The sequence below is a fragment of the Lampris incognitus genome, chromosome 3, assembly GCF_029633865.1.
Source record: "Lampris incognitus isolate fLamInc1 chromosome 3, fLamInc1.hap2, whole genome shotgun sequence".
Taxonomy (NCBI): domain Eukaryota; kingdom Metazoa; phylum Chordata; class Actinopteri; order Lampriformes; family Lampridae; genus Lampris; species Lampris incognitus.
In genome coordinates this window covers 27038755-27066414 of record NC_079213.1, presented here as the reverse complement: position 1 = coordinate 27066414, position 27660 = coordinate 27038755, and the positions used below count along the sequence as shown (strand labels likewise).

The 27660-nt window shown below is 47.7% G+C and overlaps 1 protein-coding gene across 1 annotated transcript; it reads left to right on the top strand.

Moving 5' to 3' along the window:
• The first annotated feature begins 780 nt into the window (after nt 1-780).
• Nucleotides 781-25229, top strand: gnai1 (guanine nucleotide binding protein (G protein), alpha inhibiting activity polypeptide 1). Its single transcript, XM_056278012.1, has 9 exons — nt 781-1124; nt 14472-14514; nt 15128-15269; nt 17751-17908; nt 20714-20842; nt 21826-21955; nt 23385-23538; nt 23902-24115; nt 25084-25229. The coding sequence occupies exons 1-8, from the start codon at nt 1007-1009 to the stop codon at nt 24090-24092; spliced, it is 1065 nt and encodes a 354-aa protein (XP_056133987.1). The 5' UTR covers nt 781-1006; the 3' UTR covers nt 24093-24115; nt 25084-25229.
• Nucleotides 25230-27660: the final 2431 nt, after the last annotated feature.

The following is a 27660-nucleotide window of genomic DNA, read 5'->3' as shown; positions in this document are numbered from 1 at the left end:
GGGTTTTACTGTGAGAAGGTCCAGAGTGGGAATGTGCAAATAGTAGGCGGCTCTAAGCGACAGAAAGTGGCGTGGAAGGGCAAAGAGAAAATACAGAAAAACCACACGAATTCCTCTCTAAAACTGCGACTCAGTTTGATTCCTATATGGCTGTTTGATTCCTCTATGGCTATCAACTTTGTAAATTGATTGTTAATCTCGTTTAACAGGGAAAAAGTGCCTGCCGCCAAGAACAGGTTGGCAGTAATCAATTTTGCATGTGATGTCAAGAGTGGTTTATGATCGTTTTGCATAGAGAATGATTTGCCCCTGGACAGCGCCAGCATGTCCCACCGAGGGCAGATTATTATGGAAAGGCCTCCCCACTAATTTGCATGTAGTCGTGAAAGAGCGTATTAGAAATGAAAACTATGAATAGGCTTGTTTATGACGCTAATCCCATAAAGGGCTTTGTGTGACGACCCATGGATGTGCTCAAACAATGAGGGGGAAAAAATACAAGCACGTAGTAGTGTCAAAACGCCCACGTAAGGTGTTTCCTCTCCCGTGTTGCCAAAAATTAAAAGTCGCCGGGCGAGCGAGTAAAGCTTTTGGAAACTCTTATTGTGAAAGCGAGCGCCGAGGACGGAAGCGGGGATGCAAATCAGCAGTGGGCGCCTGCGATCGATGGAACAACACACGAAACTCGCCGTCACAGCGGATGGAGGCGAGCGGACGGACGGGTGGGAGACACATCGCCGAGGAATCGCCTTGAAATCGGAACAACCCCCCCCCCCCCCCCCCCCACGACATAAACCGTCTCGAAAACGCGCATCTGTAACCCTTTTTTAAATTTTAATTTTCGAACAGTATCCGTTCAATTTTGAGGGGAAAAACAATACTGTCATCAAAAAGGGCGTGTGTGTGTGCGCGGGTCCCCGAAAGCGGTTTTTTGTTTTAACCCTTGAATGTGGGTTGTGCTGCACATCCCGGGGGTTTTTCTTTTTCGCTTGCGGACACATCGAGGATGGGCTGCACGCTGAGCACGGAGGACAAGGCGGCGGTGGAGCGCAGCAAGATGATCGACAGGAACCTGCGGGACGACGGAGAGAAGGCGGCCAGGGAGGTCAAGCTGCTGCTCCTCGGTAAGGAGAGAGGAGGAAAGCGAGAGAGGGTGGATGTCGATCAACGTCGCTATTTGTGATCGTTATGACATACGGTACTGTTTGTGTCAATTTAGACGTCTCGATTCGTGCGGAGACTTCGTTCGATTCCGCATAGTGCACCCCTATGAGCAGAGGATGTCAACATTGGTGCCACATTTCTCACCACCAAAAACAAAGCCCTATTCGTTTACATCTTAAAACCGTGTAGTTAGTTTGCAGATAGCTGTGTTCTACTCTCTGTAGGCAAAATCTACTCTGTAGGCAAAATGAAAGGCTGGTTAATTTTGCGCCGCGGCGTTGACATCAGCACAGCCCTATTGGACAAATTCAACAAAGTGACTGGTTTTGTTCAGGCAACAAGTGGTCACTATGGGCCATTGTCATTGACTAAATCCTTTCAACAATGGCACATTTTCTCCTGTCTGGTGAATTGCAGGGGAAATCAGCAGCTCTAGGCCCATGCTTAATGAGGGGCAAGGCCTTACAGGAAAAAAGGGGGTAATGTGCACATCACACACAAAAAAACCCTGCAGAATGTGTGCTGTTGTCCGAAATGCTTATGCTTGAAAATGCTTCCTTGATGCCAGAGTGCACCCACCACGTTGACTTCTTGGTTTGGGTTTCCTGAAATTATTGGACGAAAGTTCCTCGGGGGGTCTCCTTACCACTCTTGATTTAATGCATTTTGTTTTTGAATCTGGAATATTTGGTTTCAGAGGCTTGCGAGCCATGTGTTGAAATGCTGTTTACAAGTGGAAAAAAACTGTTCCCTTGTCAGCGCACACTGTTGCTGAGAAAACTTTTTTTCAGAAAGGCCTCATGGAGGTTGGCCTTGGGGAAATGTTGACATGAACACACATGGTATGTGGGTTACCAGGCCAAATAGTCTGAAACCAATGTCATTATATGCAGAACCAAACACCAAACAGACGGGACACTAACCAACAGTCTCCGGTAGCCTTTCTTAACACGCGGTTAAGCCATGGCTAATTAATCACAATTTCTACATGGTTTTACCTTGTCTCCCAATACGGCGACTTGTTTTGCCTTTCTTTGTGTCCTGGATTGGGAGATTTTAAAACAATGTGCTCGCCGCATGCGTTTGGAGCAAAATTATATTTAGTTTGACCACAGTATTATTGGGTTTAGGCAAATGAGCATAGTTTCTTTCTATGGGAACGTTGCATTCCTCAGGTGCTGGGAAGCCAGACGGAGCTTGCTGATTCAAAGTGAGCAAGTTAGGTCAAGTTTCTGCTAACTCGCTGCAGGGCGGAACATGGGTTATCAGCAGTTCTGCTGATTTACAAAAAGAAAAGAAAAGAAAAAAACATTGTAAGTACTAAGTACTCCCCACTGTGGTGGTAGTTGGCCATTTTTGCAGCTGTTGGCAGTGATATGTGGTCAGATGTGCACCCTCACAATAAAGGGCTGACTTGTTCGGGCCTATTGTCCTTGCTTAATTGGTTAGCCATGGCATTTGGATCTATGGGTGAATATTTTGGCCCCGTGCCGTTTGTTTTGAAGGTAGCCAAGTAACACACACGCACACACACACAGCCTCTTCAGGTTACGGCCAGAAGTGATAGGCTATGCAACAGACAGGCAGCCAGAGATCCAGGAGAAAGGAACAGAGAACTTGTAAGCCGAGCACCGAGCACGCCTCTTAGTGACTGGAGCATTAAAAATGGAAGACGTCCCACTGCAGTGAGGTGGAGGCCGAGGTATGTGCTTGGTCTGTTTACTCAGAAAAACAAACAGTCAATGAAAAGATATTGTTTCCAGGTTTTTGATTTTTTGCTGTAAGCATTAGCTCACAGGGGTGCAGGAGCAGCCCAGGTCAGTAGTCATTATTTTTAACACAATGTGATCATGAGGCCCCACAACCCTGACTTACATTACACAGGTGTACCATAGATAACGAATGTATTGGATAATCACAAACATTGAAATGTGAGGAAAAAAATGTAGGTTTCAACTTCAGCAACATCGGCCTGCTGTGGTGTTGAATGTTGATGCTAAAAAGTCACGTACGTTGGTGGCTTTAATGAGATGGTCCCACTAGATGTTGCAGTGTGGAGATGTGGACTTGGGAGAGGGCTGGGTCATTTGTCTTGAATGTTTACTCAACGCATGGGTGTGTGTGATGCGTTGGTGCCAGGGAATTATTCCACTGACTGATGCCTTCATTTGCATGAAAAACATTCAAATCTCTTGAGTGTACTTGGACTCACCCAGGATGGAACAAGTTGTCAGACTCAGATGTCTTGTGCAGGTAGTGAAGGTTATATCACCAATGGACATGTTTCTATTTCAACTGTCAGATCTTTGCATGGCCCTGATTCTCCCACATCTCCTGGCGCCAATTACTTTACTATACATATCTATGTGCTAAAATAGATTACAATCTCCTCAGCCTAATTACTCCTGCTATAGTGGTCTTACAACTGGGTGGCAAGGTTTTTCTTAATAATCTTTGACCTTTGCCTAGCTTCTGACATTGCATTCTCCTAGGTGTTAATCTAATTAAAATCTTTTTTTAGGTGCTATAGCCCAATGTATGTGTGGCCATAAATTGAACAGTGCTGCCACAAGGCTACGTATGTTGAAGACGAGTGCAATCAAAGCAAGTCAATTGCTTGCATTCCTTTATCTCCGGCACCATCATTAGACATCTCGCTCAATAGTTCCGTCAGTGCTAGCGGGTGTGGGAAGCCATCTATTACCAGCTGATCTTGGTTGTTTGCAGATCGATTCCAGTGATTTAGCCTTGCTCATTTTCCAGGTGGGAGGCTCTTGGAATCCCTTCGGAGTGACTCATATGAGAGAGAGAGAGTGTTAGAGTTAGTAGGGGGTAAGGGGCATTACGAGTCATAATGGAGAAACAGAAATGGGCAGATTGAGAGAGAAATTGCGAGTGTGTGTGTGAGAGGAGGAGTGACGAACACGGCATACAGAGGCAGAAACGAGTGCAACTGGGAGTGAGAAATGGGTTGTTTAATAAAGGAATGAGAGAAGGATGGTACTGCCAGCTCATGCTGCTAATGTGACATTGCTAATGTAGTTAGTACGCTGTAGCGCTACATCAAGTAATCCATCCTTAGTCATTGTAAAGCTCACCAAACCAAAGTTACATGTGAGAACTATTTGCTAGCCTGGCAGCCCAGCAGTGCCCCCCTCCCTCCAGTTTGCAGTCCCTGAATCTGCTGACCCAGACAGATGAACCCTCGTGCCACAGAGCTGACCCCCTAAGCCCAAATGAGTTGCTGTGAACCTGCGCCCTGGCAAAAAAAGGAGAAAAAAAAACACAAACATTCAGATGCTTTAAAAACCCCAGCCAATGGCTGATCTCCCCTTGTCCCCTGTCCCACCCCCTTATCTGCCATTATTGTTGTGGAAACCATGTGACTGGTGAGGACTGCCGATTCACTTTCTCAGCTGGCGACGCACAAATAACACGACTTGAAAATGTCATACAATGCATAACCCAAAGTCAGTATTCACGTGTAGTTTATAGGCATTACTTTGATTCCTTATTAATTACAAACCGTGCCCCACATTGGTGTGTTGTAGTGTAATGTTGCAAACCTACATGGCCAATAAACATAATTCTGATTAGCAGCAGTAAGTACAGTTACATTCCATGTCCCGAGTACCAGTCTGCGATGCCAGAAGTCGGCACGCCCTGGTCCCCGCCTTTACCTGCCGCCCGGCCTGCATTAAACCCTACCCCAATGCTCATCCCCACAGGTGGGGGGGTCCATGGGGTGGTGGCTCCATGTTGTTTTTTTTTTGTGCTGGGCCCTTATGGGCCAAGGTCCGGCCACTAGACGCTTGCCTATTTGCTCCCTCCTGGTTGGGGATGTGTTGTTGCCTCAAGTGAAGGAGTTCAGGTATATCAGGGTCTTGTTCACAAGTGAGGGTAGGATAGAGCAGGAGATTGACAGGCGGATTGGTGCATCATCAGCAGTAATGCCGACGTTGCCATTGTGGTGAAGAGGGAGCTGAGCTGGAAGGCAAAGCTCTCAATTTACCAGTCAATCTTCGTTCCAACCCTCACCTATGGTCATGAGCTTTGGGTAGTGACCGAAAAGGTGAGATCGTGGCTGAAATTAGTTTCCTCTGTAGGGTGTCTGGGCTCAGCCTTAGAGATAGGGTGAGGAGTTCGGACATCCGGCGGGAGCTCGGAGTAGAGCTGCTGCTCCTTCGCGTCGAAAGGAGCCAGTTGAGGTGGTTCGGGCATCTGATTAGGATGCCTCATGGGTGCCTTCCTTTGGAGGTTTTCCGAGCACTTCCAACTGGGAGGAGACCCCGGGGTAGACCCAGAACTGGCTGCAGGGACTACATGTCCAATCTGGCCTGGGAACACCTTGGGATCCCCCAGGAGGAGCTGGAGGACATTGCTGGGAGAGGGATTTCTGGAGTGCCCTACTTAGCTTGCTGCCACCGCAACCCTACCCCGGAGAAGCTGCTGATGTTGAGATGAGATGAAGTACAGTTACAATCTTTTGGGTTAAGGTTAGGTGGTGGTTTAAGTTTAGGGTTAAAGGGTACTTCCAGTTTTTACAAGCTGGGTCTTATTTTAGTAGTTTATGCCATTGTGCATATTGATTATGATATCGTTATAACCACCAGCTTCATTTTGGAGATGCTGGACAGGGGACCACCGCTAGACATCGCTTTACACCAGCGTCCTATTGAGCAGGGAATACAGTGCATTGCCTTTCAACCGCATGAGACTGTGTACATGATTTGTCGTGATTTGTGAGCTGGCAGAGTAGTTTATCAATGGTTACTTGCAAGTCGAACCAGGAAGTGGCTCAGCAATGTGATGGATCATTGCTGATAACATCGGACACTTTGGGTAATAACTAATACCTTGCACTTCCGTTTTTACTCCCAAGTACATGGTTTTAATATTTGGGTTAAATTGGACTTGTTGAAACATGTCTAATGTGGCACCACAAGACGCTGTTGTAAGTCCGAGTCCAGAGGAGCTGCCGTGAAATGAAGCCGGTGAGTAAAATGATATCAAAACTGATGTGCACGATGGGGAAAGCTATGAAAATAAGACCCGGGTTGTACAAAACGTGGAATTATCCCTTTGAGGTTAGGTAATTGTTAAGTCTAGGGTTAAGGTCGGGCTATCTTTGTCTAATCATGTGGTTTCTGAGCGAACGTCTATGGAGACTCTCCCCCTCGGCCTCGGAGTCGAAATTAGTAAGAAAGGCACAGCTACGTCACTTACTGTCTCGCTCAGAATCGGGGAAATCTAATGCTTTCTCCCAAAATAACACGTTTTGGACAAAATGTGAATTCTAGAGCATGCGTGTTTTTTGTTTTATCATACGTAAAGTTAGCAACATTGCTTCGGAGTATTTATTATTCGCTTATCACCGGTTGGGGTCTTTTAGGTTGCAGTGAGTATGACAGCCAGGATTATATAAAAGCTGCAAGAGAATTCGCATTAGTACATAGCCAGACTATAATTGGAGAGCAAATGTTCAGTAGCCATTTTAATCACATTCGTCTCCATAAGAGCATTCTGCTATTGTCATCATGCATTTCTTTGTTTTCCCTTCCTCTCCACTGAGGGGAAAATCACCTAAGGGAACTTCCAGAAGGATACTTGCGTCGGTGGCTGGTTGATAGAAGCGGCTCTGTTCTCTCTAAAACCTTCCCTTCTGCTCTGGAGGGCTTGGCTGCGATCGTCTTAAAAATAGTTTCAACCATGAGAAACAGAAAACAGCTGCTCCAGTGGTTTTTAGGTCGGAGGCTGTTTCGGGGTGGGTGCATCAAAGCGAGTGGGTGTGTAATGCGACTCTGCGCCAAGGCCGAAAGGTCAGCCCTGCGCTTCCTTCCACTGAACCTGTGGAGAGGTCCATGTGGGTCGAATCGCAGCTCTGCCGCATTTTGCGCTTCCCCCCCGAGGCTCTGACCCCTCTCTCCAAGTGCGCTCGTAGCTCGCCTGAAGCGGATGTGTCGCACGCCCCACAGCGAGAGGCACTGGGCGTGGGGATGTGAAGTGGCCGTGCGGCACTGTGGGAAAAAGCCTCTCGGGGCGCGGGGCCCAGGGCTTCGCTGCCCTGTCGAGCGGCGTTGTCTTGCGGGTCCCGTGAGAGTCACACCATGGCCCCTGAGTGCCGGGAGATGACACTGTAACGTTCCCATCCCCGCGCCGACGTTCCGGCACCCAGAGCACCTACTCCTAATTAAAACGCCGTGTCCCTGGGTGAATCACGTCCAATTATATCAAAGGTGGGCGGCCGTGTCGGCACGCATTTACCGCTCAGGGAGGAAACCTGTTCACAGCGCTGCATATTAGACCCCGTGCACTTTCTGGCAATAGCACACAAGCTTCTTTTCTTCCTCTCTCTCGTAGGGGAAATGCTGCGTAAGTCATGTTGTGTATTTGCGTCTGACGCACAGTGTCACCATGCTTTGTGTTTGTTTTGCAACTCACAGATAAGAGGAACTCAAGTAGTTGGTGCATTTATTATGCAAGAGTGGAGCATGGTGTTCCTGCTGACTGCATCACGAGGTAACCAGTAGTGGTAAATTTCATGACATGACTCCACTTCTCCTATTTGTGTGTGCAACCTTCGAGAGGCCAGAGGGCATTTACTTGGACTAGCCATTCTGCCGTGGTTTGAGAAGTCCTCCCTGGGAGGACAGATTTATGTCCATGAAAATAAAAAGGGCATAAGATGAGAACATGGGCTGCACGTTAGCAGATCTAATAATATCGGTTAAGGTAGTCACCATCAGAGGTGAAGCACTTGGAGTCAACTTCAAGTGGCCACTCCCCAAGAATCAAAACATATTAAGGGAAATGTGTTTTGGGCACGCCCAAATAGTCAATTATGACTGATGTGTACACTAGATGATGTAGTTCAGCAGATACATGAAACAGTCGAACTAAAAACAGTGTTTCTTTTTCTTTTTTTCTTTTTTTTTTGGACCCCCCCCCCTTTTCTCCCCAATTGTATCCGGTTTCCTCCCACAGTCCAAAGACATTAAGTCAGGTGAATTGGCCGTACTAAATTGTCCCTAGGTATGAATGTGTGTGTGTGTGTGTGTGTGTGGATCCTGTGATGGCCTGGCGGCCTGTCCAGGGTGTCTCCCCGCCTGCCGGCCAATGACTGCTGGGATAGGCTCCAGCATCCCGCGACCCTGAGAGCAGGATAAGCGGCTTGGATAATGGATGGATGGATTTCCCGAAACACTTGGGCCTTCCGTAAAAACAGCTGGAGGAGAAAATGAACACAAGTGAACCGTCTCCCTACTTCATTCAACTTGCTAAAACACAACAATGTCAGTATGTTAGAGGCAGTCCTCACTGTCATCCTTACTTTTTTAATGTGAGAACTTGCATCTTCTGTCATAACATTACTGATGTCCGGGTGGTGTGGCGGTCTATTCCGTTGCATACCAACACGGGGATTGCCGGTTCGAATCCCCGTGTTACCTCCGGCTTGGTCGGGCGTCCCTACAGACACAATTGGCCGTGTCTGCGGGTGGGAAGCCGGATGCGAGTATGTGTCCTGGTTGCTGCACTAGTGCCTCCTCTGGTCGGTCGAGATACCTGTTCAGGGGGGGCCTGGGGGGGAACAGCATGATCCTCCCATGCGCTACGTCCCCCTGGCGAATGAGCCACCCACTAGACTACTCTCGTACCCCTCCATGTTTACCAGCATCACACTGAGAAGAGATGGAGTGATGTATGCGTGTAGCTGAGAAAAATGGACCCATCATTCCTTTTCCAGACACGGGGTGGGAACGTTTTTCTAATTCAGTGTTTCTATGGAAATATCTCCAAACTAGAGTCTTGTAGCTGAAGAGACAGTGCGAACATTCAACGTGGAAACCCAGGAACCTGCTGCTCCACCAGCCATCACAGGGACCGCTGCAGCCATTTTACCAACAGTACAAAGATAAACCAGCCCAGAAGAGCAGAGAGAAGGCAGAATTAATTCAAAAAGAGACTGTAAAAGAAGGTCGGCATCAAACATGCAGCGACAAGGAGTGGGAATGTGGATCTTGAAATTCAACTTTGTTCCCTCTACGGATTCAAAGTTCAAGATTCAAAGGATGGAAATTAGTCACAGTGATATTTCACACATTACATTTTACTGTGTGTAGCTCACTGTTACGGCACAAGCCTTCTATTCCCTTCTCCTAAGATTAGCAGTACAAAACCCCAGCTGTACTCTTGCACCTTTCTCCAGCTTTCTTTTTTTTCTTCTCCCCAATTGTATCCGGCCAATTACCCCACTCTTCCGAGCCGTCCCAGTCACTGCTCCACCCCCTCTGCCGATCCGGGGACGGCTGCAGATTACCACATACCTCCTCCGATACATGTGGTGTCGCCAGCCGCTTCTTTTCACCTGACAGTGAGGAGTTTTGCCAGGGGGGACGTAGCGCGTGGGAGGATCACACTATTCCCCCAAGTCCCCCCCCCCCGAACAGGCACCCCGACCAATCAGAGGAGGCGCTAGTGCAGCGACCAGGACACATACCCACATCCGGCTTCCCCACCCGCAGGCACGGCCAATTGTGTCCGTAGGGACGCCCGACCAAGCCGCAGGTAACACAGGGATTCGAACCGGCGAGCCCCATTTTGGTAGGCAACGGAATAGACCGCTATGCCACCCGGACGCCTGAAGAGCTCACTTTGAAGGCTTTAGAAGGGGATCTATTTGATAAGTCACATCACTGCGTTCTCACCCACCTGATTCTGTAACTGACGAGAGGTATGTGCGCACCTAGCTGCAGCAGACACAGCTGAGATGAAGAGAAGCGCAACGTAATTAAGCCCCTCACTAATTCACATTACTCAAGTCCAGTGTCCAATGAAATGCTCAGTAACATTAAAACTCCATCCATTATAAACAGCCAGGGAACAGAGCCAGGCTGTTGGCTCCATTTCCTCTCAGATGATCTGCTCAATGGACACACACAAAAGTAAAATAACATTTTTTATACACCTGCTCCTTTTCCCCATAGGTGGTGGGACTTACTGAAGAAAAAAACTTGCAAGCATTACTACCCCTTATTTCTGACACACAAGTACTGAGCCATTCCATTTTTTCCCCCGTTATCCAAACCGCTCATCCTGTTCTCAGGGTCGCGGGGATGCTGGAGCCTATCTCAGCAGTCAATGGGCGGCAGGCGGGGAGACACCCTGGACAGGCCGCCAGACCATCACAGGGCCCACACACACACACACGTGCACACACACACACAAACACACACACACACATTCACACCTAGGGACAATGTAGTACGGCCAATCCACCTGAACTACATGTGTTTGGACTGTGGGAGGAAACCGGAGCACCCGGAGGAAACCCACGCAGAATCAGGGAGAACATGCAAACTCCACACAGAGGATAACCTGGGACAACCCCCAAGGTTTGACTACCCCAGGGCTCAAACCCAGGACCTTCTTGCTGTGAGGCGACCATGCTAACCATTTCGCCAACGTGCCACCAAGTACCGAGCCAAATTTTTTTTTTAAATTTAATTTTAAAATTTTAAAAACAAGCACCACCTGCTTCCAGTACAGTGCATAATTTGAAAACATGAAAAATACAAGTACTGGGCCAAATTTCATATATTAAATAACTGAATGATCTATGATTAAGATAATAGTAATAAGATAACAGAATACGTAAGAATAATGGTGGTAGTACAACTTCTGCTTCTGTGGTGCACGACAAGTCATCTGACACAGCAGCACCTCCCTATGACAGTAGTTTCAGGGACCATATCAAGGGGAAGCACTGCATCTCCATACTTAAAGCTATAGAGAATGGGTAGAGGTCTTGACATACAATAACGGGAGTGTCACTAACCCAATTTCCTGAAGGGCGAGAGAGGGGTGCACAGCCTCAACACAAGTTGAAGCCTAAATCTGTGGTTGCCTTCTGCTTGTTTTTTAGTGCTAGAGGTAAAAGCAGACAGGATGGTGAGGAAGCTCCGCCAGACACGGGCTCTAAGGTCACACACCACTGACTTCTACATCTCCAAACGAGCGCCCCGCCTGCTTCCAGTGCAATGCACAATTTTGCAGAATCAAAGAAAATGGCGTATACCAAACAAGGCTGTGGTTTTTGTTATTTTAGATTTCTTTTAGTTAGCCCTCTCTGGCTATTTACTCAAAGGTCAAAGCAATAAAATCTACTAAAATGAGGAAGAAAATTAACCATTGATTAAATGGCAATATTCTTTACGGATGACCTTAATGTGTTTGCTTGGTTTATGAGGCAACTAATAAGTGGTGCTGGCCAGCGGCCACTCTACCACATGTGTAACTTAAACAGTATCGGTTATTTCTACCCCATGGAAGGTGCATAATGTTAAATTAATTCGAGAAACCTACCTAATGAGAAATAAATGGGTGCATGATGCTAGCTAGCATCATTATTTGTAAGAGCTAACGCTACCTTTATACTTACAAAAGGTTGGCATACTGTAGCAACTGGGGCAGGCGGATGCTCTGACTGTCAATGGCTCCGTGCTGGGATAGCGCAAGGACTTATGGGACTGTTCATGTTCAAATTGTACTTTAATAATGTTCTGTTCATGCTGTGATTATTTTTGTTTGTTTGGGGGTTCAACTCGGACTGGGTAGAAAACTATGTTGCTGACTGTCTGACTGCAGGACCGTGATCGGGATTACTGTGTTCAGTGACGACCTTGTTGGGGGAAGCTATTGTTCGGCAACCACGGGGAGGGGCAGAATAAAGGAGCACTCCTGGGGTCATATGGTCTATGGGACACGAGAGTTGTGAATGAGAGATCCCCATCTCTCCCTTCTTACACGCCGGCTTGCCACATTGGTGTCAGAGGTGGGATTGAGCAAAGGAATGCAGAGGGAGATCCAGAGAATGGAGCGTGACATCAAGAAGACCCTTTGGTGCTTGGAAAACCTGGTGTGGCAAAAGACGCCAGTGCTCCACCGCCCCCTGGAGGCCAGGAGGACTAGTGCCAGCTAATGCACAATGCCTGCTGCCGCCAATCGCCCCCTGGAAGCCAGGAAGACCAGTGCTGGAGAGCAGCTTCCCGCCAGCGTTGATTGCCCCCTGGAGGCCAGGAGGACCAGCGCCATAGAAACGCTTCCCGCCACCGTCAATTGTCCCCTGGAGGTCCAGCAAGCCAGTCGCCGAGCAACTGCCGCTCAGCAGGCTCAGAGCCCCAGTGCGCCATCGGAGTGCCGCTGCTGCCAGCGGTAGGAGCGGGGCCAGATGATGTCGACGGTGGCAGCCGTTCAAACCACCAGCAACAAGGGGAGGTTGTTCCCGTTGATCACGCAGCAGCAGGAGGCAGATATGGACCTTGCGTGGATGAAGGGCTGGCTGGAGACAGGGCAGTGCCCCAACTGGATGGAGGTGTTGGCGCTGGGGCGTGAGGTGGGGGCCTACCACTCGCAGTGAGGCAACTTTGAGCTCCACAACGGATTGGTGTACTGGAGGTGGCAAGCTCCCAGACGAGAGAGTGGCCTCTTGCAGTTATTGGTGCCCCGTGTGCTCCGTCCCCAGGTTCTCCAAATGGTCCATGGCTCAGTGGGAGCGGGGCACTAAGGGAACGTCAAGACCCTCCACCGCCTCCTGAGCTTGTTCTACTGGCCTGGCTGTTGATGCGACGTGGAGCTAGCTGCACGTGCACCGCTGCAACTCCTGCACCCGCCGGGCTCAGGCCGACTCTTGAGTATGGTGGAAGAGGGCCTATGGCACATGGTGCTTTGGGTGGCCTGTTTGCCAGTGACGGCCCCCTGGACATTTGAGGGACTATGTCTTGGGTGATGGGGTCATCAGGGACGACTGACGCCTCAGGTAGGGCCTATGTAGCGTCCGGGGGAGGCGGTCGCTCTGACTGTTGACAGCACCGTGCTGGGGGAGCGCAATGACTTATGGGACTGTTAATGTTTGTGTTCATATTGTGCTTTAATACTGTTCTGTTCATGTGTGATTATTGTTCTTTTTTTGGGGGGTTCAACTCGGACTGGCATACATCTACCTATACGTAGTCGCCATCATCCCCCCCCCCCCCATACTTGCTTGCTGCTCCATTCATTGTTGTGCCGTCTCATCAGTCGGCAAGATTTCCGTCAATCTAATAAGCGTCCAGTAATAAGTGACATGATAGCGTTTCACACTTCACAGCATCATCAGAAATGATCCATTTTAGCAGAGGTCCCACATCACACTGAGGCCAAAACCCTCTCAAGCAAAGTAGAGAAGATGTGAACTCAATGTTTTTGCCTGCTGAAAAAGTATTTCAGTCACATTGTAGCTGTACAGTGGCACCGTCTTGACACACACACACACACACACACACACACACACACACACACATTTTCCTACCCCAAAACAAATTAAATCAAGAAAAAGCCATCTTGACCAAAAATGTTGATGTTGATTCATCAGTGTATGAGGTTGTGGTTGTTTGCTGAAGGCCCAGAACTAGAACCAGCATCCCTGTTGATGACTTAAACTCAAGTCATACATAGGCCTTCAGCGCACCTTGACTCACACAGACGCATGCTTGTTTCATGTTTCACAACCATATTATCTGGCAAGATTACACGGTTAGGCAACAATTGTAAGTGCTAAAATGAAAACACGAGGGCCCCTTCGGGGGATGCAATCTCTGAGTCAGAGATGTCAAATGGGAGCCGAGCAACCGCCAAGCTGGTGACTACTCATTTACATTTTCGTAGTGTTGCATAAGCGGTTCCACGCCCTCCACATCCAAATTTGATGCTCTCACAAGGACAGCGGATCAGAAAGCAACAAGGGGCATCCAGGTAGTGTGTTGGTCTATTCTGTTGCCTACCAACACGGGGATCTCTGGTTCGAATCCCCGTGTTACCTCCGGCTTGGTCGGACATCCCTACAGACACAATTGGCCACGTCTGCGGGTGGGAAGCCGGGTGTGCGTATATGTCCTGGTCACTGCACTATCGCCTCCTCTGGTCAGTGGGGGGAACTAGGGGGAATAGCGTGATCCTCCCATGCGCTACGTCCCCCTGGCAAAACTCCTCACTGTCAGGTGAAAAGAAGTGGCTGGTGACTCCACATGTATCGGAGGAGGCATGTGGTAGTCTGCAGTCCTCCCCGGATCAGCAGAGGGGGTGGAGCAGCGACCGGGATGGGTCGGAAGAGTGAGGTATTTGGCTGGGTACAATTGGGGGAGAAAAATGGGGGAAAATCCAAAAAAAAAAGGGGGGGGCTGGTTATAGGTATTGATGGCAGTTCAGTGGAAGTTTGTAATCTCATGCCTGTTTTTCGGTTGTCTCATACTTCTCCCACCTCTTTCCCGCAGGTGCTGGTGAGTCAGGGAAGAGCACGATTGTCAAGCAGATGAAGTGAGTTCATTTCACTACAGTCTCGTCTACTCACTCTGCAGGCTGAGCAGTCAAAACAAACTACATTTTACAGGTGCCTCCATGAGGACTAGACCTGTCAGGTGTGAAGAATGCCACTATACTGGAGGTCATTTTATATTCATTTAGCACACAGTGTCTAAACACTGATTGTGAGATGTTGGGTTGTTTTTTTGGGGGGTGGGGGGGGTTCAGTTTTTCTTCGTAATGTTTTGCTTTACAAAGCAGGACACAAACAAATGTTGTGCTCTGTGGAAGGGAGATGGCCCGGCAGAATCCATTAAACTAGACGGTGCGCCATGTTAAGGCCCGTATATCTTCTAAATTGTGTGTGGCATGCGTATGAATGTGTAATGAACTGTTATTCATAAACTCCCCGCAGACACACTAATCAGTGGAAATGCTCCAAAGCGCAGCATTTGTAAACATGGCACCAGTTCAATTTCAAGGGGGGGAATTCACTGCTCCTTTATCGCCTAATATAGACCGTGTGGCGAGTGTTGCATTTCTGGAAGAATTCATTTGATTTCACTTTTAGTTGATTTGTTTTATGGGAAGGAAACACTGACTGCTGGCCGTCTCTTCCATTTTATAGGATCATCCATGAGGCGGGTTACTCAGAGGAAGAGTGCAAGCAGTACAAGGCGGTGGTCTACAGCAACACCATCCAGTCCATCATCGCCATTATCAGAGCCATGGGCCGCCTCAAGATTGACTTCGGAGATGCTGCGAGAGCTGTGAGTGATGGAGAGGGAGCTGAAACAAGTAGTACAGAGCATTAAAGCTGCTGCGAGGAGTTTTGGGTTTTTGTTGACTTTGCGCGACGCTGTGGACACAAACGGTAGTGTTTCACGGAAGAGGCAGGGATCAGGAATCAGTTTTCCCCCAGCCTACAGCAGTGCAACACAAAGATGAAAACACATATCCAAAAACTACAGGAACACATATATCCAAATTAAACAAAAAAAATCACTGTCCAGGATGAGTGTCGGAACTGCTGGTCTGCATGGGCTAGCAATTAGCTTAGCCTGCCCTGCTTCCGCGTCCTGTCAGTGTTTCCTCCTTGGGTGCAGCTCCAGGCAGGTCCGTGGTCTTGGGCCCATCAGATATAGCAGACCAGGCTCCCTCAGGCGATCCAACGCTAGCTCTCCCAGCCAGGCACCTTCAACACACCTCCCCCGCACTCCACATGACGACATCAAACACACCACAGTCAACACCAGGTGAGGCCGCCACCAGACCGCCTTCAGTGTTATTGGAACTGCTGGTCTGCATGGGCTAGCAGTTAGCTTAGCCTGCTCCGCTTCCGCGTCCTGTCAGACTGCCTTCGGTGTTACCTCTTTGGGCGCAGCTCCGGGCAGGGCCATGGTCCCTAGGCCCACAGGACGCAGCAGAGCAAGCTCTCCCAGCCAATCCAGTGCAAGCTCTCCAGCTGTCAAACGAAGACACACTTAGATGTGGACAAAGATGCTGCATGGACGGTACTGGGTGAGGCCCCCGCAAACGTGAATTCGTGCTGCCATCTTCCCACACCGGTATGGTTGAGGCTGTCGCAAACGTGAATTTGTGCCGCCATCTTCTGCCACCGCCGGCACTTCATTGTCACAAAGATCTATATTCGCCCTCTGGTAGCTCATGCATTTGTTTTGAAGAGAAGAGTGAGCGTTGTATTGTTGTTCAGGGAAAACTGTTGTCTATGAGCTATACAGTAATGAGGTAATTAATGTGTCTCTAATTGTGGCTACGTATTCCGCTTGTGTGTCGTAAATCATTTCGTCGGATTTCGTGAGGAAGCTGACCAGCAGACGAGCATTTGGATTCATTGTAGCAATATCTAATCTTCTCACTGATGGTCTCATTCACTTAAGTCCATCATTTGGAGGCATCAAATTAAATTGAGGCTTGTAGTCGGTGGAAAAACTCCTCATAGCAGCTTTAAACTGGTTACCTCATGATGCTAGCATACATATTGATGACATCTCCAGCATACAGCAAAATTTCAGCCACCCCTCCTCTTTAATGAGTAGTTAGTCATATTGGGCAGCACAGTGGCCCAGTGGTTAGCACTGTTGTCTCACAGCAATGAGGTCCTGAGTTCGAACCCCAGGCCTTCCCAGATCCTTTCTGTGTGGAGTTTGCATTTTCTCCCCATGTCTGTGTGGGTTTCCTCCAGGTGCTCCGGTTTCCTCCCACCATCAAAGAAACATGCATCCATCCACCCATTATCCAAACTGCTTATCCTGCTCTCAGGGTCGCGGGGATGCTGGAGCCTATCCCAGGATTCATTGGGTGGCAGGCGGGGTGACAGGCCGCCAGGCCATCACAGGGCCGAAACATACACATTCACACCTAGGGACAATTTAGTACGGCCAATTCACCTGACCTACATGTGTTTGGACTGTGGGAGGAAACTGGAGCACCCGGAGGAAACCCACATAGACACGGGGAGAAAATGCATGAGCTTTATGTGATGTTTGGAGTTGGTCACCAGGCAGTGCAGCTACCCACTGCTCCTAGGATGAGTTAAACGCAGAGAACACCCGGTCTTGGCCAGAGCGTCCACGGAGTAAGGCATTCATTAGGCCACCCTTACCCGAGGGATAGTGGGTGTAGATTGGTGTAGTGTTTGGGGACTCGTCATTCTCCAGCGACCCTTCTGGCCCATCCGGGCACCTGCTTGGCTGCAGGTGCCCGACCTGAAGGTAATGCAATCCATGCGAGGCTTCAGCATGTAAAATAGCAAGAGCAGCCGACACGAGTTTGAAGGAAGCTGGTGTTACGAGTATCTCCTTCCTGTGGAAACGTGAGCCAGGGGAGTTATTCGACGAGAGTTCCGGCCATATGCCATTCACTTAATCGGGTGGGATAAGGGGAAAAACTAGAAATAAATTTATAGAAAAATAAATGCAGAGAACACATTCATTGTAAGAGTACAATTTGTTGTAAGAATACAAGTACAATTTGTTGTAAGAATACAATGTCGAATAACGTGGCTTTCATTTCATTCATATCTGTAAATGCAGAAAGGACAGGGTGTTGTTCTTTGCCTAAATGACAATGAAATATAGGAAATGTTGAGTCTGATCCCGCTCGGCTCCACAGTGTATTTCTAAAAATGCATGTTGTTTCTCGGGGTGTATTGGCGTTGATTATGACGGCAGTGTGGTGACTTTGGGGGTGTATCGACGAGGCTGACGTTCACCCGATTCTCCTCGCAGGATGACGCACGACAGTTGTTTGTGCTCGCGGGCTCGGCGGAGGAGGGCTTCATGACGGCAGAGCTGGCCGGAGTCATTAAGCGGCTGTGGAAAGACGGAGGGGTCCAAGCCTGCTTCAGCCGCTCTCGAGAATACCAGCTCAACGACTCAGCAGCATAGTGAGTCACACGCACGCACACACAGACTAAAGTCAGACTCTCCTGCGAGCTTGTGAATCACTGACACATAAGGCTCCGCCAAAAATCAGCAGTTCCTCAAGTCGTTAGCAGTTTTTACTCATGTACCCTGTTTGCATACTGTCCTGGTCAGTCTGCAGCACGGTATAGCCCGACTCTGAAGTCCCAGGGGCCGTTCTGTTGCATACAGGCCCCCAGACCTCCTGCCACAGCAAGCCACATTTGAACGGTATGGTCCCCTGCCTTGTTTGGGGAGCCAACAGCCACCATGTGCCCAGCATTTGCACTTTGAGTTTTACATTGTCAATATTTGCCCTGTTTTACTGGGCCCGCAGAGTTGTAGCCAGACATGTTCTTTCGACTTTCAGGGGTCAGGAACATTTATTTGTCATTTCGTTCCATGCACCTGTGCACAGGAAATGAAACGAAATGCCGTTTCCCCCAGCCCACAGTAGTGCAACACAAAGACAAAAACACATGTCCAAACTACAAGAACACATATGTCCAACATATCCAAAAATAAATAAATAAATACATTGCTGTCCAAGAGAGCGAGCGCCAGGATGACTGTTGGAACTGCCGGTCTGCATGACTTTGACCTCACCTTTAAGTTTAGTAGCATTTGCTACCCGGTTACCGGACTAAGGGGGAAAAAAGGCACATCAAGCACACTTTCTTTTCCATGTTAAAACATTATCTGTTTTAATTTGGTATTTGTAGACATAGGGTGAGGAGCTCGGACATCTGGAAGGAGCTCGGAGTACAGTCGCTGCTCCTTCATGTCGAAAGGAGCCAGTTGAGGTGGTTCGGGCATCTGATTAGGATGCCTCCTGGGCGCTTTCCTTTGGAGGTTTTCCCGGCACATAGAAATGGGAGGAGACCCCGAGGTAGACCCAGAACTGGCTGGAGGGACTACATGTCCAATCTGGCCTGGGAACGCCTTGGGATCCCCCAGGAGGAGCTGGAGGGCGTTGCTGGGGAGAGGGACGTCTGGAGTGCCCTACTTAGCTTACTGCCACCACGACCCGACCCTGGAGAAGGAGCTTATAACGAGATGAACCATTATTTGTCTTGGGGGCATCCGGGTAGCGTAGCGGTCTATTCTGTTGCCTACCAACACGGGGATCGCTGGATTGAATCCCCGTGTTACCTCCGGCTTGGTTGGGCGTCCCTACAGACATAATTGGCCGTGTCTACAGCCGGACACACCAGATGTGGGTGTGTGTCCTGGTCGCTGCACTAGCGCCTCCTCTGGTCGGTCGGGGCGCCTGTTCAGCGGGGAAGGGGAACTGGGGAGAACAGCGTGATCCTCAAACCTGCTACGTCCCCCTGGCGAAAATCCTCACTGTCAGGTGAAAAGAAGCGACTGGCAACTCCACATGTATCGGAGGAGGCATGTGGTTGTCTGCAGCCCTCCCTGAATCGGCAGAGGGGGTGGGGCAGCGACCAGGAAGGTTCGGAAAAGTGGGGTAATTGGCCAGATACAATTGGGCAGAAAAAGGGAGAAAAAAATCCTGTCTGAAGCAGTTTGGATTATGTACATCTCGCTTGAGTGAATACAATATGAGAACAAGTGACGTCATCACACAGGAACTCCAGTGTTTGTGCCCCCAAGAGAAAGCGCTTTTGCCCTTTTTTGCAAAAAAATAAATAAAAAAACCCTCCCACTCTCCTGGCTGGCTGGGAGAGCCGTAGTTGTTTGCTGTTTTCAAAGTGACATCAGCTGAGGCCACGTCGGACCACTGTTCCTGCTTCCCGAGGGGCATTTCATCAATAAGAAACACAATCACTAAACCTTTTGTAAATGTAATTCACAAATACCTTAGAAGACAAACAAAAGGATTGTTTGAGAGTCGGAGCGGGTGGGTGGGTGGGTGGGTGGGGGGATAACGCCTGGCCTCTTTGCTGTGTGTTTTTCCGGGCAAATGTGTGCATATACACAAGGAGGTCACTAATCTTCCTCTGGAGCAATTCACCCACAATCACATTGAGGTCTCTGTAAATGCATCAGTTTGTTGATGATCTGGTTTCCCTCACCTGAGCTCAGCCAAGTAAGCAAGACAACAGCAATGCTATGGCTGCCAGCTCTCCATTACATGGTGGTGCAGAACTTGTTCTCTCATTAAATAAAACTGTCTTTTATCTGGACGCTGTAGAGAGAGGCCAAAACATCACTATCAGTGTGTGTGTGTTTCAGTTTTCGGTGTGTGTTATGGAATTTGATACAGCGATACGTGGTTTCTGATTGTCTCATCATCTCTGAGAATTTGTTGGAAGAGGCTTGCTTGACTGGCAGTTACACACTCACCCATGATACTCTCTTTCACCCCTTTGCTTCCTCTCTCGTTCCCCATCTTGCGGCATGGTGGCGCAGTGGTTAGCACTGTCACCTCATAGCAAGAAGGTCCTGGGTTCGAACTGCGGGATTGCCTAACCTTGGGGTCATACCAGGTCATCCTCTTGTGTGGAGTTTGCATGTTCTCCCTGTGTCTGCGGTGGGTTTTCTCCAGGTGCTCCGGTTTCGCCCACCATCAAAAAGACATGCATGTTAGGGTGAATACTCCTGTCTGTGCCCCTGACCGAGGCATGGCAAGACAACCTGGAGTTGGTCCCCGGGTGCTGCATGGCGGCTGCCCACTGCTCCTAGCTAAACAGCTAGGATGGGTTAAATGCAGAGTGTAATTTCCCTACGGGGATCAATAAAGTATCTCAAAATCTGTCAATCTCAATCTCAAATCTTGCTCACCTTGTCTCTCTCTCCCTCTCCCCCCTTTTTGTCTTCCCCAGCTATTTGAACGATCTGGACAGGATATCCCAGGCAACCTATATCCCAACGCAGCAGGACGTCCTGAGGACCCGAGTGAAGACCACGGGCATTGTGGAGACCCATTTCACATTCAAGGACCTGCACTTCAAGTGAGAATTTCCTCACATTAACCACATCAGATGTTTGGGTTTTTTTTTTTCTTTCTTTACACAGTGGCTTAGTTTTTCTTCCTGTTATTGACTTTTGTTCACGCCTCGAAGTTTCCCCTTGTATACGTACACACGGCTGTAATGTATTATGACACAGGGATGCTGTGGACATCAGCGAAGACTCATTTCAGTTCTCACCTTTCACTGGCCAACCCCACACAGAAAGTGGAAGTAGTATGGCCCCACATACATGCCTGTATTTACCAGGAAATCTGATTTGAAAATACTTGTGTGCAAAGATTGGTATTGCTAGTTAAGTGTGTTACTACAAAAACACATGAAACTGATCCAAATGCAGACGTCCACGGCTGATCCCGGGTAGGACTCCTATCCGAAGGGCTGTACATGACCATGAATGTAAGCCATTCGATGCAGCTGAGGGAAATATCATGTTTATTCCTGCTATCTTAGCAAGTTGCGAAAGCATTACGGAGTGCTAAACTTCTGCACCGTCAATCCTCAGTAATTATTCTGTGCCCTGACTTGGTCATCTCTGATCAACAGAAGGCCTCACTTGATGGTCTGTGTTCTCTGCACTCAGGTTATTCCCTTTCATGAAACGTCTTTTATACAATAATGCACATATTTCATTGTGTGTAGTGCAAGAGCCCACAGAAATGTTCGTCGCATAGATGTTACCCCTTAACTACAAATGAGAAACACTTGGCGTCCGGGTAGCGTGGCGGTCTATTCCGTTGCCTACCGACACGGGGCTCTCCAGTTCGAATCCCTGTGTTACCTCCGGCTTGCATCTGAAATCCACTGTTTGACCTTCAAATACCCCCTCGCCCCCAACAGCAACACGCTCATTTCCATCTTTTTATTTCCACCAAATGACAAATAGACAGTGCTTTTAAGTGCATATGTCAGGGAACATGCTTCATTTCTAATGTGCGGCATGCTGCTAATTTCCCCCTCTTTAGAATGTTTGATGTTGGCGGTCAGCGGTCCGAGAGGAAAAAGTGGATCCACTGCTTTGAAGGCGTCACCGCCATCATCTTCTGCGTGGCCCTCAGTGACTACGACCTGGTGCTGGCTGAGGATGAGGAGATGGTCAGTGGACAAGGATGAAGCTGTTTTCTTTTTCCTCTTAGGCCTTTTTTCGTTTAAGATTTGCTTTGAAGCTGCAGTTTTAAAGTTTTACATCCAAACAAATGTCCTACTTTCTATTGCTGGTGTATTTAAGACAATACCTTATCTTGAAATATATATATATATATATATATATATATATATATATATATATATATTATGTACGCTATTTAAGTTTGTCATTTCAAGCACTATATTAGCGAAAGACTTTTTCAAAGAAAACTTAAAAGTCTTGTAATGTTTTAAAACTACACCACGTTAGCCAAATGTAGAAGAAAAGGGCTGATAGCGGCAAGTTTGAAGAGGGAGCAAAGATGTTTTGGCTAAAATGCAGATATGGCTAAGCAAGCACATAGAAGAGCTTTACTAACAGATACAACATAAGCATTGACATACAACAACAACAACAACAACAGATACCAACAACATCATAGCTAAAACTCAGGTTCAACCACATTGGTTTGGTGGTGGGGAAGGTCCTGACACAACAGCACTGAGGACTGTTTCATTTCAAATGGCTCGCTGGGATTCAGCGTGGTCAAATACTGATAACAGTACCAGTGTCACCATAAGTGTTAGTAAGTTCGACGAAAACAACAGCTCTTCAGGATGGTAGCTTTATATATATATAACTGTATAAAGAAACACTCAACAGTAGGGAAAGTACTCAACAAATAAGGAGCAAAATAATACAGTGAGTCAAGTAAATTCTTTATGAGACAGTACAAGCCTGTTTCATGCCATAAGCAATCATCAGCTGTCAATGTACTGTCTCATAAAGAATTTACTTGACTCACTGGATTATATATATCTTATATATATAAAGCAAGAGTGTATGTTTGTGTGTTCGCTTAAAACTCCATAAATACTCATTGTAGAACAAAAAGAAAAGTATCTTTAGAATCAGCACTTTCCAAGGATTGCACAGGTCAAAATATATTTCAAAAACCAAGTAAATTTTTTTATTTATTTGCAAAAGAGGCATTTCAATGACGCTTTGTTGAGGCTTCCAGCAAATCCTTCCAGTGGTGAAGGGAGGCACTACACCTAACATTGTCAATGCTAGCCTGAAGGCACGCAATGGGGTTTACCCTGAAGCGCTTCAGCACTGAGCAATTAATGCACACATTGGCAAAGAAGCTTAATGAATGGATTGAAAATTATGACATTTGATAATTTTCGTTGTTTATCACATGTATCATATCATAAATTATCCTATATTTCATCATTGATTATATTGTAAAAATCAGATCGTGTTGGTTGCTTTGGTGAGAACATTTTCTCCGGGCAACGCTGGGTACCTCTGCTAGTGTATGTATATATATATATATAAACATACCATCTGAATATGAAGGACAGTAACCATCGTTTTCCCTATTTTCCTCTTAAGAACCGGATGCATGAGAGTATGAAGCTGTTTGACAGCATCTGCAACAACAAGTGGTTCACAGACACCTCCATCATCCTCTTCCTTAACAAGAAGGACTTGTTTGAAGAGAAGATCAAGAGGAGTCCCCTCACCATCTGTTATCCAGAATACGCTGGTAAGATTGGCACTGTCTGGAAAATAGGTAAAATGGAAATTCACGCACAGCTACGTGTTATTAGAAAACTGACAGTTGAAAAGAGTTTCGTAAAAAGTGATAGAAATTGGTTAGCTGTATCAAAATCTGCCCAGCCTATGGGTCTGGTATGTAAGCAGGAAACTTAATTAACTTCAGACAATTGCTGTTCTGCCTTTCATCAGGAAGGAAATCAGAGTGGCAGGATGCAGTCTGCACATGTTTCTTCTGTTTCTCTGTAAATCCACTACAATGTCCATTTTCCCAGCCTTCCATATGTTGTGGCTTCCTGTCAATTATACTTCCTATTGCCCCCCCCCCACCACCCCCCACTTCTTTGGCCAGGCTCTAACACATATGAGGAAGCAGCCGCCTATATTCAGTGTCAGTTTGAGGACCTTAACAAGAGGAAGGACACCAAGGAGATCTACACCCATTTCACCTGCGCCACAGACACCAAGAATGTTCAGTTTGTCTTTGACGCCGTCACCGATGTCATCATTAAGAACAACCTGAAGGACTGCGGTCTCTTCTAAAGCCGATGCTGAGCTTGTTGCAGGTGAGGAATTCTTAATTCTCCCTTTTACTTTGTGTTTCCATGCTCAGAGAATTGGGCTCAGTGCTTGCGTGAAGCCGGGAACACATTTGACGATTTAAAGGCTTATCATAGCCTTGACTTGGTCACGACGACTGATTCTTCCAAGATCACAGAGAATCTGAACCAGTCTGCACAATGTAGGGCAGGTAACCACGGACAATCGATGTGAGATCTTGTCGTGTGCAGGTTTTTGAGATTTAAATCACTCGCCTCCCCTATCAAGCATTTGACCAGTTGGCGCTGTCACGATCATATCAAGCATGCTTCATTTTTACAACTGGAGTCTGGATAAGTGTGAGCTCCACAGCCAATTTATGCACCTCGATGAGTGTAGCCATACTTAGTGTGCTTGTCTGGGACTGCAATCCAAGAAGGACAGTCATTAAATGTGCGATGCCGTGACTTTTCCCAGTTGTTTAGGGCTTTAAAAATAAAAATCTTCTAGTGTGTCCCCAGCTTAACACATGAGGGAACGTGTCTTGATTGTAACTGAATGGCAGCTCACCATAGCCGAGCCTGCTGCATCTATGGCCTTGGTCCAGTCGGTGTTGCTTTTGTGTTCGCCCTAGGAAGAGCTTTGGCTTTCCAACAAGTTTTTATTTATTTATTTAAAAATTAAGTGACTGGGCTTTAAATTATTCCAAGTGTCCAAAATTTGTAAGAGCTACATAACACAGCTGGTTTGGCCAAAGAGATGCAGTCCAATTCATCATAATCAAATGCTTGAGTAATCGAATCTACTGAAATCAGTGCCTTCTTTTATTGGAGGCCTAATTAGATTTCCAGCTCCATTAAGAAATTTGAGAAATTATACCAACAAGGTCAGGCTTTCCCAAATCTTCCATTAAAATGACTCTGCTCTCGTTTTGTGTTCCTCTCTTTCATCCGCCCTTTCACCTTTCCCCATGATCCCCTCTTTCTTCCGTCAGGCAGTGAAGCTGGCGCAATGTTCATCTTTGCTGGGGAGTACGAGAGGAGTCGGAAGGATCGGTCACGGACCAGTGCTGTACTATATGCCACTTTTAACAGCTTTATTTATGGTTTGTTTGTTTTTTGGGGGGGGGTGTTGTTTTGGGGGGGTTTTTTGTCCTTTTTTTAGGCCTTTGAACATTTTGAACCGCCGTTATGACATTTGTGTGGGATATTTGTATCATTGTAAAAAGCGTCACGGCAATGTTTCACGTTTTTCGTTCCTCTTTCTCGCTCTCTATCTCTGTCTCTCTCTCTCTCTCTCTCTCTCTCTCTCTCATCGCTCTCTTTGAGGAGAGGGAAGAGCTAGCATTTTCGCTGTTCCTCTTTGCCGCCCTCTCTGGAAAAGGAGACTTGCCGTTGGTGGGAAATACTTGTTTTCTCCTCCCCTTACAGACTGGGGAAAAGGGTACACTTTGAGTCCAGTTTGTTGGTACTTGTGCCTTCGCATGCCTTTTTAACTGCGGTCGTAGTCCAAAAATGCTTGTTCTTTTGCCTGCTGAATTGTTCCAAAAACATAAAGAGGTAAAATGTTTTCATATGTTGGTGTCCCTGCTATTTTCTGTGTATGCACCACTAAGCCAGTGAAGGGGAGAGGGGGGTACTTTTCCCCTCACGGTACATGGGTCTCTATGGCGAACACATGTAGCTCCAACGAACCCCCCTACCCCATCCTCCACCTGCCATGTCGATGGATGGCCATGCAGGCTGATCACACAGTACAATACTGAGATGTATATTGTTACATTTATCTCGCCAGGGGTCCTGGCTTTTAACAGTGCACAATATATCCGTTTCTTCTCAACCATTTGGAAAATGGTTAGTTTGAGGGGGCTTATTTTATGCTCCGGTGTTAAAAAAAAAACAGAATTTCAACAATCAGAGAAGACCCACTTCTTGTATATTTTAATGTATTTTGAGAAGAGTTACATAGCCTTTGGTGTTGAACCATGGAATAGCGAACCACAGAAGCGACAGTCGTCGAGATGAGGAGGTCGAGTTGTGAAACGTGTTTGTGGCTTCAGACAGTTCCTCGGTTTCTATTTATCAGGCGTTTTCAGAGTAGAGGTGCTGTCTGAAGGGTCACTCGTGTCTTTCAAGAGAATATAATGGAGCTATCAAAGAGGACCTAGTCTGATTCTGCGTCAGCACGACTACACTGACAAGTATGTTGAATATGGTCTTTGGTCCGTTCGCGTAAAGAAACTGCCACAACTGTCTGTGTGTGTCTGTTCTCCTTGAATGGAGAATCTTTGTAGACTCATCTCCCTTATTTTGTTAATAAAAACCATTTACAAATCACAAAGATGTCACAGGGTGTTTTTCCCCCCCCCACAGGATCCATGGTTTAGGTTTGTGCCATGTCAAAATAATATGTAATGTTCAGTTAGTTCTCACAATTTACCAGTCAATCTTCGTTCCAACCCTCACCTATGGTCATGAGCTTTGGGTAGTGACCGAAAGGGTGAGATCGCAGATACAAGCGGCTGAAATGAGTTTCCTCCATAGGGTGTCTGGGCTCAGCCTTAGAGATAGGGTGAGGAGCTCGGAGTAGAGCCGCTGCTCCTTCATGTCAAAAGGAGCCAGTTGAGGTTGTTTGGGCATCTGCCTCCTGGTCGCCATCCTTTGGAGGTTTCCCGGGGACATCCAACTGGGGGGAGACCCCGGGGTAGACCCAGAACTGGCTGGAGGGACTACATGTCCAATCTGGCCTGGGAACGCCTTGGGATCCCCCCAGGAGGAGCTGGAGGGCGTTGCTGGGGAGAGGGATGTCTGGAGTGCCCTACTTAGCTTGCTGCCACCACAACCCGACCCCGGAGAAGCAGCCAATGATGAGAGATGAGAGTTCAGTTAGATAATATGTCACAGAACTGAATGGAGATCAATATATGTAATGTCTGTGTTATTTCATCCAAATATCACGTTAATATCACATGCTCTGCCTTCAAGCCTCGCTGTGGTCATGTTTTCCATGTTAATAATTTGCGGTTTTCCTTCAAAGATTCACACAGGAGGGTCCTATCGTTCCTACTGACGCTCCCCCCCTCCCCCCTTTTCTCCCCTGTTGTATCCGGCCAATAACCCCACTCTTCCGAGCATCCCGGCCGCTGCTCCACCTCCTCTGCTGATCCGGGGAGGGCTGCAGACTACGACATGCCTCCTCCGATGCATGTGGAGTCGCCGGCCACTTCTTTTCACCTGACAGTGAGGAGTTTCGCCAGGGGGACGTAACGCGTGGGAGGATCACGCTATTCCCCGCCCCCCCAGTTCCCCCTCCCCCACGAACAGACGCCCCGACCGACCAGAGGAGGCGCTAGTGCAGCGACCAGGACACATACCCACATCCGGCTTCGCCCGACCAAGCCAAAGGCAACACGTGGACTGGTGTTGGTAGACAACGGAATAGACCACTACTAGACGCCCCCTCTCTACACTCGCTTTAAATGACAAAAACCCAGTGGGAAGCTGGATTGTTTCCGCAGAAGATAGGATGTCTTACCAAAGAAAATACTTAAAGTTCAACTTTATTGTCATGT

Bases quoted from the DNA above. Each gene is read 5' to 3' on its own strand.
- gnai1 (XM_056278012.1), top strand. From the start codon at position 1,007: ATGGGCTGCACGCTGAGCACGGAGGACAAGGCGGCGGTGGAGCGCAGC. The intron at 14,515-15,127 runs GTGAGTTCATTT...TCCATTTTATAG, and splicing joins ACGATTGTCAAGCAGATGAA to GATCATCCATGAGGCGGGTT. The intron at 17,909-20,713 runs GTGAGTCACACG...TGTCTTCCCCAG, and splicing joins CTCAACGACTCAGCAGCATA to CTATTTGAACGATCTGGACA.